This window comes from Salvelinus alpinus, chromosome 3 (genome assembly GCF_045679555.1).
Source record: "Salvelinus alpinus chromosome 3, SLU_Salpinus.1, whole genome shotgun sequence".
Classification (NCBI taxonomy): domain Eukaryota; kingdom Metazoa; phylum Chordata; class Actinopteri; order Salmoniformes; family Salmonidae; genus Salvelinus; species Salvelinus alpinus.
In genome coordinates, this window is record NC_092088.1 from 90,471,428 (window position 1) to 90,491,427 (window position 20,000).

At 43.8% G+C, this 20,000-nt stretch overlaps 1 protein-coding gene across 7 annotated transcripts in view; it reads right to left on the minus strand.

Moving 5' to 3' along the window:
• col19a1 (collagen type XIX alpha 1 chain) overlaps window positions 1–20,000 on the minus strand; it is a 259,676-nt gene that overhangs the window by 47,660 nt on the left and 192,016 nt on the right. For all 7 annotated transcript variants that reach the window (XM_071394460.1, XM_071394459.1, XM_071394458.1 and 4 more), the window contains 10 exons: window positions 19,726–19,779; window positions 19,300–19,341; window positions 15,284–15,388; window positions 14,864–14,917; window positions 13,906–13,959; window positions 13,439–13,492; window positions 13,103–13,156; window positions 10,945–10,989; window positions 2,552–2,602; window positions 1,744–1,788 (listed from right to left, as the gene is read on the minus strand). In XM_071394460.1, coding sequence (XP_071250561.1) covers window positions 1,744–1,788; window positions 2,552–2,602; window positions 10,945–10,989; window positions 13,103–13,156; window positions 13,439–13,492; window positions 13,906–13,959; window positions 14,864–14,917; window positions 15,284–15,388; window positions 19,300–19,341; window positions 19,726–19,779 — 558 coding nt within the window. The remainder of the gene's footprint in view (window positions 1–1,743; window positions 1,789–2,551; window positions 2,603–10,944; window positions 10,990–13,102; window positions 13,157–13,438; window positions 13,493–13,905; window positions 13,960–14,863; window positions 14,918–15,283; window positions 15,389–19,299; window positions 19,342–19,725; window positions 19,780–20,000) is intronic.

The following is a 20,000-nucleotide window of genomic DNA, read 5'->3' on the forward strand; positions in this document are numbered from 1 at the left end:
TAAAACAAACAGCAAAATCTAATTGGAACTAAACTAAAATGGACATATTGTATAATTTAGTGTAGCCTGTTGCTTTCATTGTTCTCCATTTTAACTCGTCATTTTAATTATTTCTTAATTCTTCTAGAATTAATTGAATGTTTCATTAGGATCCCTGTTAGCTGATGCCATGGCGACAGCTAATCTTTCTAGGGTCCAACTCAGACCTAAAATGACATTATAAACTATTACAATTGACATTAAATACATTACATTTAAGATAAATACATTTAACAAGTGTACATTACAAACAGTTAATATACCTGACAGGTAATATATTTAACATTCAGTAAATGCTCTCTGGGAGTACTAAACCACGTCATGATACCCCCAGCAGTACTGTACATGTTAGATGCAGACAGACAGACAGAGCAAAGCTCCCCAGAGATTCTACTGTGGTCCCTGGGTAGGCTGCCCGTTGTGTGAAAAACAGTTGACCAGTTTATCTGAGTTCTCTTTGTGGACCCCTGCAGGTCCTATGAGCGGAGTGTCTGTGTGTTATGATGGAAGAGGTAAAGTCTCCGAGGGTTGTAGGTAGATTACAGACAGACTGATAAGGGCAGAGCTCAGTGGCTTTGATAAGTAAATCAGGTCACCACACCTCGCCACAGAGGCACAATGCAGGGAGAACAGAGTCAGGCCACTGCTCAGACAGTGTTCTCTCTCTCCCTCTCTCTGTGTGTGTGTGTCTCTCTCTCTCTCTCTCTCTCTCTCTCTCTCTCTCTCTCTCTCTCTCTCTCTCTCTCTCTCTCTCTCTCTCTCTCTCTCTCTCTCTCTCTCTCTCTCTCTCTCTCTCTCTCTCTCTCTCTCTCTCTCTCTCTCTCTCTCTCTCTCTGTCAGCCTCTGTCAGTCTCTCTCTCTGTGTCAGTCTCTCTCTCTGTCAGTCTCTCTCTCTCTCTGTCAGTCTCTCTCTCTCTCTGTCAGTCTCTCTCTCTCTCTGTCAGTCTCTCTCTCTCTGTCAGTTTCTCCCCACCAGTGAGCTCTCACTGAACATGACTGAGTCTAACTAGAGGGCTGGAGACAGTGAAGGAGATGACAGCTACTCTTAGGATGATAAAGTATGGCCTGTGTGTTTCTGACCCTGACAGTACAGTACACAGGATCTGAATACATGTCTGGTTAGGATGGATGATGACACAGTAGGATGATGAGACAGTAGGATGATGAGACAGTAGGATGATGAGACAGTAGGATGAGACAGTAGGATGATGAGACAGTAGGATGATGGATGATGAGACAGTAGGAGGATGGATGATGAGACAGTAGGATGATGAGACAGTAGGAGGATGATACAGTAGGATGATGGATGATGAGACAGTAGATGATGAGACAGTAGGAGGATGATACAGTAGGAGGATGGATGGTGAGACAGTAGGATGATGAGACAGTAGGATGATGGATGATGAGACAGTAGATGATGAGACAGTAGGAGGATGATACAGTAGGAGGATGGATGATGAGACAGCAGGATGATGAGACAGTAGGAGGATGATACAGTAGGAGGATGGGTGATGAGACAGCAGGATGATGAGACAGTAGGAGGATGAGACAGCAGGATGATGAGACAGAAGGAGGATGATACAGTAGGAGGATGGATGATGAGACAGAAGGAGGATGAGACAGTAGGAGGATGGATGATGAGACAGAAGGAGGATGATACAGTAGGAGGATGGATGATGAGACAGTAGATTATGAGATACTTACTGGTGCACCTGGTGCTCCAGGGGGTCCTGAGATGGCTCCTCCACTCTGTGGAGAAACTAGTATTATCATCATAACATTCAACACAACGATGACATGGTATCTGATGACACGGTATCTGATAATATGGTATCTGATGACACGGTATCTGATGACATGGTATCTGATGACATGGCATCTGATGACACGGTATCTGATGACACGGTATCTGATAATATGGTATCTGATGACATGGTATCTGATGACATGGTATCTGATAATATGGTATCTGATGACATGGTATCTGATGACACGGTATCTGATGACATGGTATCTGATGACATGGTATCTGATGACATGGTATCTGATGACATGGTATCTGATGACATAGTATTTGATGATATGTTATCTGATTATATGGTATGTGATAATATGGTATCTGATGACATGGTATCTGATGACATGGTATCTGATGACATGGTATCTGATGACATGGTATCTGATGACATAGTATTTGATGATATGTTATCTGATTATATGGTATGTGATAATATGGTATCTGATGACATGGTATCTGATGACATGGTATCTGATGACATGGTATCTGATGACATGGTATCTGATGATATGGTATCTACAGTAGCCTACAGTATATAGGGGAATGTGGTAACCTTTACTTTGAGGGTCACCCTACCGATGCTCAACAAACAATCAACAGACTATGAGTAACATGTCAGCTATACACCTGTTGACTAGCACTGTGATGCTAGTTGCATCGTCGGCAACACCTGACTCACCAAGGTGATGAGGATGAGTACAGTGAAGTTCTTACCTGCAGTTTGTACAGACTGCTCATCCCATTGCCCTCCACATAGGGGACACCCTGCAAACACACACATCTCAGTCAGAGCCAGGTATCTCCTCCGTTAACACCCTGCCTCATGGCTTCTAGCCTTACACACTCGTAAAGGTCTCGGGGTGTGTGTGTGTGTGTGTGTGTGTGTGTGTGTGTGTGTGTGTGTGTGTGTGTGTGTGTGTGTGTGTGTGTGTGTGTGTGTGTGTGTGTGTGTGTGTGTGTGTGTGTGTGTGTGTGTGTGTGTGTGTGTGTGTGTGTGTGTGTGTGTATGTGTGAGTGTGTGTGTGTGTTTTCTGTGCCTCTAGTCTAACAGTCAGTCCTGTAGGCCTGGACCAGGCAGACAGTATTACTTTGTTAAGCCCTTAAATGCAACATGGGAGAGATGAATATCTGGGGCTGCCTGGTGATCACTACATGGAGAGATGAATATCTGGGGCTGCCTGGTGATCACTACATGGAGAAATGAATATCTGGGGCTGCCTGGTGATCACTACATGGGGAGCTCAATATCTGGGGCTGCCTGGTGATCACTACATGGAGAGATCAATATCTGGGGCTGCCTGGTGATCACTACATGGAGAGATGAATATCTGGGGCTGCCTGGTGATCACTACATGGAGAGATCAATATCTGGGGCTGTCTGGTGATCACTACATGGAGAGATGAATATCTGGGGCTGTCTGGTGATCACTACATGGAGAGATGAATATCTGGGGCTGTCTGGTGATCACTACATGGAGAGATGAATATCTGGGGCTGCCTGGTGATCACTACATGGAGAGATGAATATCTGGGGCTGCCTGGTGATCACTACATGGAGAGATCAATATCTGGGGCTGCCTGGTGATCACTACATGGAGAGATGAATATCTGGGGCTGCCTGGTGATCACTACATGGAGAGATCAATATCTGGGGCTGCCTGGTGATCACTACATGGAGAGATCAATATCTGCGGCTGTCTGGTGATCACTACATGGAGAGATGAATATCTGGGGCTGCCTGGTGATCACTACATGGAGAGATCAATATCTGGGGCTGCCTGGTGATCACTACATGGAGAGATCAATATCTGGGGCTGCCTGGTGATCACTACATGGAGAGATGAATATCTGGGGCTGCCTGGTGATCACTACATGGAGAGATGAATATCTGGGGCTGCCTGGTGATCACTACATGGAGAGATCAATATCTGCGGCTGTCTGGTGATCACTACATGGAGAGATGAATATCTGGGGCTGCCTGGTGATCACTACATGGAGAGATCAATATCTGGGGCTGCCTGGTGATCACTACATGGAGAGATGAATATCTGGGGCTGCCTGTTGATCACTACATGGAGAGATGAATATTTGGGGCTGCCTGGTGATCACTACATGGAGAGATGAATATCTGGGGCTGCCTGGTGATCACTACATGGAGAGATTAATATCTGGGGCTGCCTGGTGATCACGACATGGAGAGATGAATATATGGGGCTGCCTGGTGATCACTACATGGAGAGATGAATATCTGGGGCTGCCTGGTGATCACTACATGGAGAGATGAATATCTGGTGCTGCCTGGTGATCACTACATGGAGAGATGAATATCTGGGGCTGCCTGGTGATCACTACATGGAGAGATGAATATCTGGGGCTGCCTGGTGATCACTACATGGAGAGATGAATATCTGGGGCTGCCTGGTGATCACTACATGGAGAGATGAATATCTGGGGCTGCCTGGTGATCACTACATGGAGAGATTAATATCTGGGGCTGCCTGGTGATCACTACATGGAGAGATGAATATCTGGGGCTGCCTGGTGATCACTACATGGAGAGATGAATATCTGGGGCTGTCTGGTGATCACTACATGGAGAGATGAATATCTGGGGCTGCCTGGTGATCACTACATGGAGAGATCAATATCTGGGGCTGCCTGGTGATCACTACATGGAGAGATGAATATCTGGGGCTGCCTGGTGATCACTACATGGAGAGATGAATATCTGGGGCTGCCTGTTGATCACTACATGGAGAGATCAATATCTGGGGCTGCCTGGTGATCACTACATGGAGAGATGAATATCTGGGGCTGCCTGGTGATCACTACATGGAGAGATCAATATCTGGGGCTGCCTGGTGATCACTACATGGAGAGATGAATATCTGGGGCTGCCTGGTGATCACTACATGGAGAGATCAATATCTGGGGCTGCCTGGTGATCACTACATGGAGAGATCAATATCTGGGGCTGCCTGGTGATCACTACATGGAGAGATCAATATCTGGGGCTGCCTGGTGATCACTACATGGAGAGATCAATATCTGGGGCTGCCTGGTGATCACTACATGGAGAGATCAATATCTGGGGCTGCCTGGTGATCACTACATGGAGAGATCAATATCTGGGGCTGCCTGGTGATCACTAAACAAAAGAGGAGAGCAGTAACACTTATTTAACCCTCCGGCCTCTGAAGATTCAAACACTCATGTGAGTACCAAATGGCACCCTATCCCCTATAGTGCCCCACTTAAGGGCTCATAGGGCTCAGGTAAAAAGTAGTGCACTATATAATGAATAAGGTGCCATTTGGGCCGCAGCCTAACTAGTGTATCTGGGGGAAATAGTGTAGCAGAACACATTGATTTAAAGAGATGGAGGCTAGCAGCAGCAACTACAACATCCTGATGGCTTGAGGAGTAGCCCGGATATACCAGAGATAGTCTGGATAGTCCTCCCTGACTAGCGTTTATGGGGCCAGGGCGTGGGAGGGTGTGTGTATGTGGGTGCTTTTTAATGTGTGTGTGTTTGTGTCTGAGTGTGTGTGCATCCGTGCGTGTGTGTGCCACGGAGGGTTCAAGGGGACGAGTGATGAATTATAAATCTGTAATAATAACGCTAGCTAGTGTATGTGTGTGTGTGTGTGTGTGTGTGTGTGTGTGTGTGTGTGTGTGTGTGTGTGTGTGTGTGTGTGTGTGTGTGTGTGTGTGTGTGTGTGTGTGTGTGTGTGTGTGTGTGTGTGTGTGTGTAACCACCGGTCTCCTCTCCACTACTCAGTGTATGTGCTGTCTGTCATCAGTGTGATCTGAGGCAAAGCTAAACGGCTGCAAGACAACGCTAAACTAACCACAGAGTATCTACAGGAGAACAGCTTTTCAGTTTGAAGGAAATCTGTGGCCCTAAGCTTTTGCTAGATTTGTGCAATGTAAAGAATTTACAGTACTGAAGTTCATTCATTGCCCCTCTCCTCCAACACAGTAAGTGGGTTGTATTAAGTAGGCGCAAAATGGAAGAAAATACTCCATAACGGAGTGAAACAGGGAAGCATTAAGTAGGCACAAAATGGGAGAAAACCCTCCATAACGGAGTGAAACAGGGAAGTATTAAGTAGGCACAAAATGGGAGAAAACCCTCCATAACGGAGTGAAACAGGGAAGCATTAAGTAGGCACAAAATGGAAGAAAACCCTCCATAACGGAGTGAAACAGGGAAGTATTAAGTAGGCACAAAATGGAAGAAAACCCTCCATAACGGAGTGAAACAGGGAAGCATTAAGTAGGCACAAAATGGAAGAAAACCCTCCATAACGGAGTGAAACAGGGAAGTTTTAAGTAGGCACAAAATGGAAGAAAACCCTCCCTAACGGAGTGAAACAGGAAGCACTATCTTTGTACGTGTCCAATAAGAAACACTCCTTTTGGTTTTGCTCCAGTGTCCCCAGAAGTAACATGACCATGGTGACTCAATAACGTTTCTACCTGCGCTCCAGGACACCTACAGCACCCCATGTTACAGGCCAAAAAGATCATCAAGGACATCAACCACCTGAGCCACGGCCTGTTCACCCCGCTATCATCCAGAAGGAGAGGTCAGTATAGGTGCATCAAAGCTGGTACCGAGAGACTGAAAAACAGCTTCTATCGTAAGGCCATCCGAATGTTAAATAGCCATCACTAGCCGGCTTCCACCCGGTTACTCAACCCTGCACCTTAGAGGCTGCTGCCGTATATACATAGACATGGAATCACTGGCCACTTTAACGATGGAACACTAGTCACTGTAATAATGTTTACATACTGCTTTACTCATCTCATATCTATTTACTGTATTATATTCTACTGTATTTTAGTCTATGACACTCCGACATTACTCAATCTAATATTAATATATTTCTTAATTCCATTCTTTTACTTTTAGATTTGTGTATATTTTGTGAATCATTTTTAGATACTACTGCACTGTTAAACACTACTGCACTGTTAGACACTACTGCACTGTTAGATACTACTGCACTGTTAGATACTACTGCACTGTTAGATACTACTGCACTGTTAGACACTACACTGTTAGATACTACTGCACTGTTAGATACTACTGCACTGATAGATACTACTGCACTGTTAGACACTACTGCACTGTTAGATACTAATATTAATATATTTCTTAATTCCATTCTTTTACTTTTAGATTTGTGTATATTTTGTGAATCATTTTTAGATACTACTGCACTGTTAGACACTACTGCACTGTTAGACACTACTGCACTGTTAGATACTACTGCACTGTTAGATACTACTGCACTGTTAGATACTACTGCACTGTTAGATACTACTGCACTGTTAGACACTACAATGTTAGATACTACTGCACTGTTAGATACTACTGCACTGATAGATACTACTGCACTGTTAGACACTACTGCACTGTTAGACACTACTGCACTGTTAGACACTACTGCACTGTTAGATACAACTGCACTGTTAGACACTACTGCACTGTTAGATACTACTGCACTGTTAGACACTACTGCACTGTTAGATACTACTGCACTGTTAGACACTACTGCACTGTTAGACACTACTGCACTGTTAGATACTACTGCACTGTTAGATACTACTGCACTGTTAGATACTACTGCACTGTTAGATACTACTGCACTGTTAGATACTACTGCACTGTTAGATACTACTGCACTGTTAGATACTACTGCACTGATAGATACTACTGCACTGTTAGACACTACTGCACTGTTAGATACTACTGCACTTTTAGACACTACTGCACTGTTAGATACTACTGCACTGTTAGACACTACTGCACTACTGCACTATTAGACACTACTGCACTATTAGACACTATTGCACTATTAGATACTACTGCACTGTTAGATACTACTGCACTATTAGATACTACTGCACTGTTAGATACTACTGTACTGTTAGACACTACTGCGCTGTTAGACACTACTGCACTGTTAGATACTACTGCACTGTTAGACACTACTGCACTGTTAGACACTACTGCGCTGTTAGATACTACTGCACTGTTAGATACTACTGCACTGTTAGATACTACTGCACTGTTAGACACTACTGCACTACTGCACTCTTAGACACTACTGCACTGTTAGATACTACTGCACTGTTAGATACTACTGCACTACTGCACTCTTAGACACTACTGCACTGTTAGATACTACTGCACTGTTAGATACTACTGCACTGTTAGATACTACTGCACTGTTAGATACTACTGCACTACTGCACTCTTAGACACTACTGCACTGTTAGATACTACTGCACTGTTAGACACTACTGCACTACTGCACTCTTAGACACTACTGCACTGTTAGATACTACTGCACTGTTAGATACTACTGCACTACTGCACTCTTAGACACTACTGCACTGTTAGATACTACTGCACTGTTAGATACTACTGCACTGTTAGATACTACTGCGCTGTTAGATACTACTGCACTGTTAGATACTACTGCACTGTTAGATACTACTGCACTGTTAGACACTACTGCACTACTGCACTCTTAGACACTACTGCACTGTTAGATACTACTGCACTGTTAGATACTACTGCACTACTGCACTCTTAGACACTACTGCACTGTTAGATACTACTGCACTGTTAGATACTACTGCACTGTTAGATACTACTGCACTGTTAGATACTACTGCACTACTGCACTCTTAGACACTACTGCACTGTTAGATACTACTGCACTGTTAGACACTACTGCACTACTGCACTCTTAGACACTACTGCACTGTTAGATACTACTGCACTGTTAGATACTACTGCACTACTGCACTCTTAGACACTACTGCACTGTTAGATACTACTGCACTGTTAGATACTACTGCACTGTTAGATACTACTGCACTGTTAGATACTACTGCACTGTTAGACACTACTGCACTGTTAGACACTACTGCACTGTTAGACACTACTGCACTGTTAGACACTACTGCACTGTTAGATACTACTGCACTGTTAGATACTACTGCACTGTTAGATACTACTGCACTGTTAGACACTACTGCACTGTTAGACACTACTGCACTGTTAGACACTACTGCACTGTTAGCTACTACTGCACTGTTAGATACTACTGCACTGTTAGATACTACTGCACTGTTAGACACTACTGCGCTGTTAGACACTACTGCACTGTTAGACACTACTGCACTGTTAGACACTACTGCACTGTTAGATACTACTGCACTGTTAGACACTACTGCACTGTTAGACATTACTGCACTGTTAGACACTACTGCACTGTTAGACACTACTGCACTGTTAGATACTACTGCACTGTTAGACACTACTGCACTACTGCACTCTTAGACACTACTGCACTGTTAGATACTACTGCACTGTTAGACACTACTGCACTACTGCACTCTTAGACACTACTGCACTGTTAGATACTACTGCACTGTTAGATACTACTGCACTACTGCACTCTTAGACACTACTGCACTGTTAGATACTACTGCACTGTTAGACACTACTGCACTGTTAGACACTACTGCACTGTTAGACACTACTGCACTGTTAGATACTACTGCACTGTTAGATACTACTGCACTGTTAGACACTACTGCACTACTGCACTCTTAGACACTACTGCACTGTTAGATACTACTGCACTGTTAGATACTACTGCACTACTGCACTCTTAGACACTACTGCACTGTTAGATACTACTGCACTGTTAGATACTACTGCACTGTTAGAGACTACTGCACTGTTAGACACTACTGCACTGTTAGACACTACTGCACTGTTAGATACTACTGCACTGTTAGATACTACTGCACTGTTAGATACTACTGCACTGTTAGACACTACTGCACTGTTAGATACTACTGCACTGTTAGACACTACTGCACTGTTAGACACTACTGCACTGTTAGATACTACTGCAGTGTTAGATACTACTGCACTGTTAGATACTACTGCACTGTTAGATACTACTGCACTGATAGACACTACTGCACTGTTAGACACTACTGCACTGTTAGACACTACTGCACTGTTAGATACTACTGCACTGTTAGACACTACTGCACTACTGCACTCTTAGACACTACTGCACTGTTAGATACTACTGCACTGTTAGATACTACTGCACTACTGCACTCTTAGACACTACTGCACTGTTAGATACTACTGCACTGTTAGATACTACTGCACTGTTAGATACTACTGCACTGTTAGATACTACTGCACTACTGCACTCTTAGACACTACTGCACTGTTAGATACTACTGCACTGTTAGACACTACTGCACTACTGCACTCTTAGACACTACTGCACTGTTAGATACTACTGCACTGTTAGATACTACTGCACTACTGCACTCTTAGACACTACTGCACTGTTAGATACTACTGCACTGTTAGATACTACTGCACTGTTAGATACTACTGCACTGTTAGATACTACTGCACTGTTAGATACTACTGCACTGTTAGACACTACTGCACTGTTAGATACTACTGCACTGTTAGATACTACTGCACTGTTAGATACTACTGCACTGTTAGATACTACTGCACTGTTAGATACTACTGCACTGTTAGATACTACTGCACTGTTAGATACTACTGCACTGTTAGATACTACTGCACTGTTAGATACTACTGCACTGTTAGACACTACAGCACTGTTAGATATTACAGCACTGTTGGAACTAGGAACACAAGCATTTCGCTACACCCACAATAACATCTGCTAAATATGTGTAGGTGACCAATAAAATCGTACTTGATTTGATTTCCAGGAAGGAAGAAAAAAACAGGAAAAACATTCTCTCAAGTAGACGGAAGAAAACATGGTGTCCTTCAAAGTAATAAGTCAATCTCACTGTCCTTTTAAATGATGTGTTGTGTGACCAGCCATTCAAAAGGACACCAGTAATTGGCTAAGGTACCTTGAACTGGTGTCATCATTCATAGGCATGAAAACTGTTGACACATCTCACCATTGACTCAACAACACACACATTCTCTGTACACGCACGCATACACACTGTCTGTATACACACACAGAGAGATCTCAGTGATGCTCTGGATAACTTACTGGGGGGCCTGGTAGTCCTGGCCTTCCAGGGGAGCCTTCACTTCCCTGTAGGACACACACACACACACACACACACACACACACACACACACACACACACACACACACACACACACACACACACACACACACACACACACACACACACACACACACACACACACACACACACACACACACACACACACACGCACGCACACATATATACACACAGAACAAACCATGAGAGGGATAATGCTTTCCAGTCAGTCACTGAGGAACACATTTCTTCAGTTAAGATCCCAATAATCTAGGAATACGTCTTTACCCATATTTAGCCACACATTAGACACAGTGACAATCCTAATCTTTGGGACATGGCATGACTGACAATACAAGTCCATTGCAGAGGTACAGTATTTGAGAAGAGGGACATACTCGCTCTGTTGAATTTGAGAGAGATTGGGGGTAAGGCCCTGCGATAAACTAGTGTCCTGTACAAGGGGTGTACTTGTACATCAACCTGCCTCACGCTACAGAAGCAGGAGATCATATGAGCTGTTCTGGCTTGCACAAGCCTCTTGCAAGGCTACTTAATTGGCATACAGCACGCCACCCCAATCCACTGACAAGACTAGGCCTATGGCATTCGTTCAACAACAAAACTGAAGAGAAATCCATAAGGTATATAAGTGCTTTTTAAGAAAATATCATGATTCCTGCGTATTATTTGAGTATTTGAGATAGTACTAAATAAGACGTAAGGCATTGTTTTCATCTTAGACTATCAGAACAGCTCTTGTCAGGCCACATGCATGAATAGAACATGACCCTGTATGTACTAACTGCCTATATTTAGAACATAAAGCAGACACGTACAGTACGGTGCCTAGTGAAAGTCTGTACACCAATGACACAGTCTTCACATTTTGCCCCCTTAAAATGAAATCAAAAAATTGATTGAATTAGATTTTTTTTGCTACAGATCTACACAACCTACTCCACATCTTCAAAGTGAAAGACATGTATATACAAATGTTCTAATTAATGAAGGAAAAAAAAAACAAAGATGTCTTGATTGTGTATGTCTTCACACCCCAAAATTAATACTTGGCGGAAGCACCTTTTGGCAGCCATTACAGCTGTGAATCATTTTGAATAAGATTCTACCAACTTTGCACAACTCTTAGGGCAATATAATTCCATTGCTTGATCCTGACAAACTCCCCAGTCCCTGGAGATGACAAGCAGACCCATAACATGATGCTGCCAACCACAATACTTGAAAATACCTGTAGTTTTTATTTTAGGCCAAAAACCTAATTTATTTGCTGTGTTGTCTTGCAGTATTACTTCATGGTATTGTTGCAAACAGAATCAATGATTTGGAGTGGATTTTTTTTAACACAGGCTTCCTTCACTTTACCATACGGGCCAGTAATGTGGAGTGAATGCAATGGTTTTGATCCCTTTGTATTTTCCAGTATTGTCGTGGCCTTGGGAGGCTGTCAGGATCTAAAGAAACATGAAAAGAGCAAAGCCCAGGTAAAAAGTTAGAGGAAACCCTGTCTTCTCAATACCTAACCCAGCAGTTGCTGTTGCGTCATGCTGATGGCAGAGTCAGGATTTGACATAAGCAGCATGAGTCCATGGCCCCATTCTGCCTGGTATCAACGGTACAGGCTGGTGGCGGTGGTGTAATGATGTGGGGAATGTTTTCCTGGCACATGTTAGGTCCCTTGATACCAATTGAGCAATATTTCCATACCCCAAATAATTCAGTCTGTTCTGGAGGCAAAGGGGGGGGGGTCTGACCCGGTACCTAATAAACTGGCCACTGAGTGCATGTTGTCCTAAGAGTTGTGCAAGCTTGGTAGAATCTTATTCAGAATGATTCCCAGCTGTAATGGCTGACAAAGGTGCTTCCACCAAGTAAAAGTGAAAACATACGCAATCAATTTATCATCATTTTGTGTTTCTAAGTCATTTGGAAAATGATCTATCATTTTTCTTTCACTTTGGAGTAGGTTGTGTAGCTCCATAGGGAAAAATCTAATTTAATCCCTTTGTAGATTTAATTTTAAAGCAGCAAAGTGTGAAGACCGTGCAAGTGTGCGTAGACTTTCACTAGCGACTGTATATTCATACAGTGCGTGTACGCACAACATCGCTTTCTTACCCGTTCTCCCTTTGTTCCAGGCTGACCCATTGGCCCAGGTCTGCCCATGACACCCTGCAAACAGAAACAAAGGACATCAATTAACTGGGTCACAAACTAAATATAGAAACAAAGTACATCAATTAACTGGGTCACAAACTAAATATAGAAACAAAGGACATCAATTAACTGGGTCACAAACTAAATATAGAAACTGGATGAGAGAAAATATGGACCAAACGATGAGTATGGTGTTCTCAGTGATTGTTCTTGTATCAGCAACACAGTACTACACAGTACTACACATGCATTACAACTAGGGATGAATAGATGTGAAAGATGATTTGTTTTGCTTACAGGGGCTCCAGTACGGCCTGTTGCACCCAGAATGCCTGGAACTCCAGGAGAGCCCTGAGAAAGACAAGAAACACCAGAGAACAATCATTGTCACTTCCTGTGTAATAGTTAGTGTATGATAGCCTAACTGGTAGGTTTACAAGAAGGACAAGAGGAGAGTTAACCTCGTTTGCATTTTCGGGACAATTCCATTGATTCTGTTGTACATGGGACAAGATGAGTCACCGTGGCCGTGGCTCGCTATACAAAGCAGGCATTGAGGCATTGAGGCATTCAGTTACTGATCGACTGAACGTCACAAAGGGTAAAACGAGTGACCTAAGCGACTTCGAGCGTGGTATGATGGTTGGTGCCAGGTGCACCGGTTCCAGATTTGATTTGATTTGATGTAGTGTACTTTCAAGCACACTCAAGCATGTTAAAGTATATGATTCATGTATTGGCCCCACGACAGGTCTGAAACCCACCTCGTCTCCTTTGTCTCCACTAGGCCCAGGGAATCCTCTCTCTCCTTTCATCCCCTAGAACAGCAAACAACATCAGTGAATGACTAAACAGTAACAACAACAGTAAATCAAGTTCAATTCTGTATAAACCTTTTGTTAATGTGTTTGCTTGTGAAATAAGACACATCTACCACCATAATGTACCGTCTGTCCTCTCCAAACCTTCTAATAGTGTCAAACCAGTGGCATGACTGGTGGTCATACATTTCACTTTGACTTCTTGTTTCTAATAGAGCCAATTAGAAGCGACTGCTTGGGTAATTTTACTAATACAGGACACGGCTGTGTATCCATGGCAACCAGGTCTGCCGCCAGCAGCTCTGATGATACGAATGGGCTGGACTAGCATTGTAAATGTTTGAATGTTTGGTTCAACGGTTGGTGTCTGAATCTTCCTAAATCTCTCTGATGAAAAGAAATATGAACAACTACGAGAGCCTATGTCGTACATTATAGCATATTATGCATCGTTTATAAGGCATTATAAATGTCCTCATAATGCATTATGAAGAGGGTATTTATTCGTAGGAAGTATTATGAAAAAAATTCTACTGAAAATCAATAGCAACAACGGATACAACCATGTTGAATAATAACCTGAAGAAGTGTAGTCCCCAGCGATGTTATGCACCAGTCTTAATACTTTTACACCTATTATCTGCTCTAATTCACTTTGGCATGCTGAGATTTGCAATGAATGGAGTGAATGGAGTATTTGTAAGGTGGAAAGTAATTCTGTATACATTGACTGTGTCCCAAATGGCTTCCTAATCCTTTACACAGGGCACTACTTTTCACCAGAGGTTATAGTGCACTATGTAGGGAATAGGCTGCTATTTAGAACACATCCATTATAACAGGGAATAGGCTGCTATTTAGAACACATGCAATATAATCAGGATGACACGTTGTTTCCTACCTTTGGACCTTCTTTCCCTGGATTACCGAGAGGTCCTCGCACTCCTGGATCCCCCTGTTTAGAATGGACACACACACACACACGCGCAAATCAACGCACGCAAGAACGCCTGCATAGAGAAAGGCACACACACACAAACCCCCTCACACAACCTGTCCCTAAGGGTTCCATTCTCACCCTTCTGTGCAGGCAGGCAGGCAGGCAGACGCACGCACGCACGCACGCACGCACGCACGCACGCACGCACGCACGCACGCACGCACGCACGCACGCACGCACGCACGCACGCACACACACACACACACACACACACACACACACACACACACACACACACACACACACACACACACACACACACACACACACACACACACACACACACACACACACACTCAGTAAAGATAATCAGACACTCACCTTTTCTCCCACCATGCCTTGCACTCCTGTCGCTCCATAGGTTCCCTTCTCGCCCTTCTGCCCAGGCAGACCTGGCACTCTGGTCTGGCACACAGTGCAGGCATTCTGCCAACACACAGCGGGGGGGGGGGGGGGGGGGGGGTATGGTCATACAGGTATCTGTCATCTCACTGAGTCACAGCAGGGACATGCAGTGCTCCTTTTGTTTGTATTCCATCTCCCCTGGGTCGAAGAACAGGGGCCGTGTCTTAATGTTCTCTCTTTCCACAACATGGAAGTTCCTGTGAGCAGACTGAGAACCAGACATTGTCCTGTTTCCCACCCACTCTCTAACTGACTGTGACATTTGGGGGATCATTTGAAATATCACAGTCTCCCATCCAGTTCAGGTAACACTTATTTACATTCAAATAGTTAGTCTTAGTCTGTGTTTGAGAAATCAGCCCTGTCTGGGAAATCAGCCCTGTCTGGGAAATCAGCCCTGTCTGGGAAATCAGTCCTGTCTGGGAAATCAGTCCTGTCTGGGAAATCAGCCTTGTCTTGGAAATCAGTCCTGTCTGGGAAATCAGCACTGTCTTGGAAATCAGTCCTGTCTGGGAAATCAGCCTTGTCTTGGAAAGGTATAATATCGCACCTAATTATGAACCTGTAACATCTCAAAGGGACCTGCTCTGGAGAGATACACTCTGTACTCGTGCACTGTGGAGTTGTTGAAGTGTACTTTCCCTACAGCAGCAGACATTCTGTACTCTGCTGAAGATAATTAGGTTAAACTGTATCAGTTACCCAGAGGCACTTAGTTCATAGAACAATGCTATGATTATACACTGAGTGTACAAAACATTGAGGACATCCTCCTAATATTGAGTTGCACCTCCCCCTTTGCAATCAGAACAGCCTCAATTCGTCGGGGCATGGACTCTATAAGGTGTCGAAAGCGTTCCACAGGGATGCTGGCCCAATGCTTCCAACAGTTTTGTCAAGTTGGGTGGATGTCCTTTGGGGGGTAGACCATTCTTGATACACACAGGAAACTGTTGAGAATGAAAAACCCAGCAGCATTGCAGTTCTTGAAACAAACCGGTGCACCTGGCACCTACTACAATACCCTCAAAGGCAATTCAATATTTTGTCTTGCCCATTCACCCTCTGAATGGCACACACACACAATCCATGTATCAATTGTCTCAAGGCTTAAAAATCCTTCTTTAACCTGTCTCCTCTCCTTCATCTACACTGATGAAGTGGATTTAACAAGTGACATCAATAAGGGATCATAACTTTCACCTGGATTCACCTGAAAAGAGCAGGTGTTCCTAATGTTTTGTCCACTCAGTGTACATACAGTAGAAGAACACCACAGGAGGTTGGTGGGACCTGAATTAGGGAGGACGGGCTCGTGGTAATGACTGGAGCGGAATGGTTTCCATGTGTTTGATGCCGTTTCAGACGTTATTACTTGCTGTCCTCCCCTCAGCAGCCTCCACTGAAGAACACACAGGTTGTTGAATACGTTCCACCTCCAACCATTCAGCTGTAGATATCAATTCTGTTTATACAGCATGAAGGCTATATGACCCCTAGTGTCACTGCCATTTAGACTCATCAGAGAAGAACAGTGGGAAGATATTTTATGTAATTTTATGTAAGTACAAATCTTTTTTTTCTGAGAGAGACTTGAGCGAAGTGTCTTGAAATAAAAAGGTCCAATTCAGTTAAGTGCTCCTTTCAGTGTGAAATAGCAAATACCATCTGCTGTAAAGTGACCAAACTCTGTCAATTAAAGTGAAGAAACTGAGAAAAGCTATTGTTAGGGAGGGTTGTCATTCAGCTCATCAAGTTGGATGACGCAGAGTCAAGCCAGCAGCACATTGTAAAAAAGGCCTTTAAACAGGCAGGTTAGCGTTTTTTTTGTCATGAATCTTGTTCTGGAGACAGCTCTGCAGAGTGGTCACTAGCTAGCACAGCCACAAAGTCATACAATCAGATTTTACATCTAACCTTAATCTTAACCATACTGCTAAACCTAAACTAAGACCAAAAAGCCAATGTTTGTTTAAATGAGATTTTACAACATAGCCAAGTTTGACTTTGCAGCTGGCCAATCTAGTGGAAATCGCTCAGTTCTGCCTCCAGGACAAGATTCATGACAATAAATGTCAATCTGCTTTGAACAGCTAAAAGCTTGGAAACTTTATTAATTTAACTGTGCTTCCTTTCTTTGGTCTGGTAGAATAAAAAACTCTCTCTCTCTCTCTCTCTCTCTCTCTCTCTCTCTCTCTCTCTCTCTCTCTCTCTCTCTCTCTCTCTCTCTCTCTCTCTCTCTCTCTCTCTCTCTCTCTCTCTCTCTCTCTCTCTCTCTCTCTCTCTCTCTCTCTCTCTCTCTCTCTCTCTCTCTTTCTTTCTCTCAGCAGCATACATCAACAAGGCGTGGGAGTGTTGGAGAGATAGATGGAAAAGTAGAAAAGTATTGTCCCTTAAAGACATAGCAACAAGGTTGCCGTGAGAACAAACAACTGACAACAGAAAGCCCTATTCCCTATATAGTGCACTACTGTTGACAAGAGCCCTATTCCCTATATAGTGCACTACTGTTGACCAGAGCCCTATTCCCTATATAGTGCACTACTGTTGACCAGAGCCCTATTCCCTATATAATGCACTACAGTTGACAAGAGCCCTATTCCCTATATAGTGGACTGCTGTTGACAAGAGCCCTATTCCCTATATAGTGCACTACTGTTGACAAGAGCCCTATTCCCTATATAGTGGACTGCTGTTGACAAGAGCCCTATTCCCTATATAGTGGACTGCTGTTGACCAGAGCCCTATTCCCTATATAGTGGACTGCTGTTGACAAGAGCCCTATTCCCTATATAGTGCACTACTGTTGACAAGAGCCCTATTCCCTATATAGTGGACTGCTGTTGACAAGAGCCCAGCTGTAGTTCTCTGGTCAAAAGTAGTTCACAGTGTAGGGAATAGGGTACCATTTTGGACACAGGCCCTGTGTACTCCAGGAGGGATGTATTGAACAACAGCATTCTTCTATGGACATATCAAGGATTCCTGTTGAATATAATAATGCATTTCCATAGTGGATTTCCAATTTCTTGAATTTCTAGCTGCAGTTCACCACCTCCGCCTGATGGAGGCGCTCCTGAGCTTCTGTTAATAATACCGTAACATCACCCTAATAGGTTTACTACTGGTAAAAAGTTTGTTTTTGGATTACAACTGTGAGGTCTTAAACTGTGAAATACACCACTGTGGCTGCAATCACAGTAACTGATGCAATTAAAGGGCCTCCCGGGTGGCGCAGTGGTCTAGAGCACTGCATCGCAGTGCTATGCTGCGCCACCAGAGTCTGGGTTCGCGCCCAGGCTCTGTCGCAGCCGGCCGCGACCGGGAGGTCCGTGGGGCGACGCACAATTGGCTTAGCGTCGTCCGGGTTAGGGAGGGTTTGGCCGGTAGGGATATCCTTGTCTCATCGCGCTCCAGCGACTCCTGTGGCGGGCCGGGCGCAGTGCGCGCTAACCGAGGGGGCGGGTGCACGGTGTTTCCTCCGACACATTGGTGCGGCTGGCTTCCGGGTTGGAGGCGCGCTGTGTTAAGAAGCAGTGCGGCTAGGTTGGGTTGTGCTTCGGAGGACGCATGACTTTCGACCTTCGTCTCTCCCGAGCCCGTACGGGAGTTGTAGCGATGAGACAAGATAGTAATTACTAGCGATTGGATACCACGAAAAATTGGGGAGAAAAGGGGATAAAATTTAAAAAAAAATTAAAAAAAAAAAAAAACTGATGCAATTAAAGCAGGCTAAATTATTACCTGTTTCTACACCCTCAGTCAATGTGGATCTACATGTTGGCACTTCAAGGTGTTAAAAGAACATCTTCCATTAATCTTGTCAATGAAAAAATAATGTATGATTTATGTCCCACACTGAATAATGTTGGAATGACAATTGATGGGAATAATCACAGGACACAACGGTAATAAATGAAACAGTCCAGTACCTTGAGTAAAGAGCTCATATCTCCGACAATTGGCAAGGCAGTCTGTTGGAAAGACAAATTATCATCAGAAATTTTGTATAATGACTATAGATGTAAAGAAATGTCAATGAATATTTTTGTGATGTTTTTCAGTCAGATCACAGTTGAATGAACCTCATAATTATCTCAGCATCACTCGAAGCTTGAAATCTTATGAATGACACTGAAACACTCAAAGTTGCCATGACTGGTTTTATTGTGGTATGAATGCTTATACATAACCTCTTCAAGTACAGTGTAACCAAATCTTCTCCTGTGATTTCAGTTTCCTGTAAAACAGTTGTCTTTCTGTGGTTTTGAGGCCTTTAAGCTAAACATGGTACAGTGGGCTTAGCACCTCCACAGTATATCTCTGAGAGATTAGAACGAGATGAGCGGTTAACTTACTGGTTGACCCGCGGGGCCAGGTGGACCTGGGGGACCTTCTCGACCAGGGGATCCCTTTAAATGAGAGAAATAATGATGTCACCAGCTATGAGACCAGGGGAAACACACAGCGCTGCACACCCTTGGCCCACGCTTTGACATTCATCCTAATGGGGTGCTGTGTGTGTGTTTCTGATGTGTCCAGAAACTGTTGCTACTTCCTCATGCAGACATAAAGGAAACACATCTTTCATCAGAATGTTAGTTTCTCTTTTTATCTGCAGACCGTGGAGGAG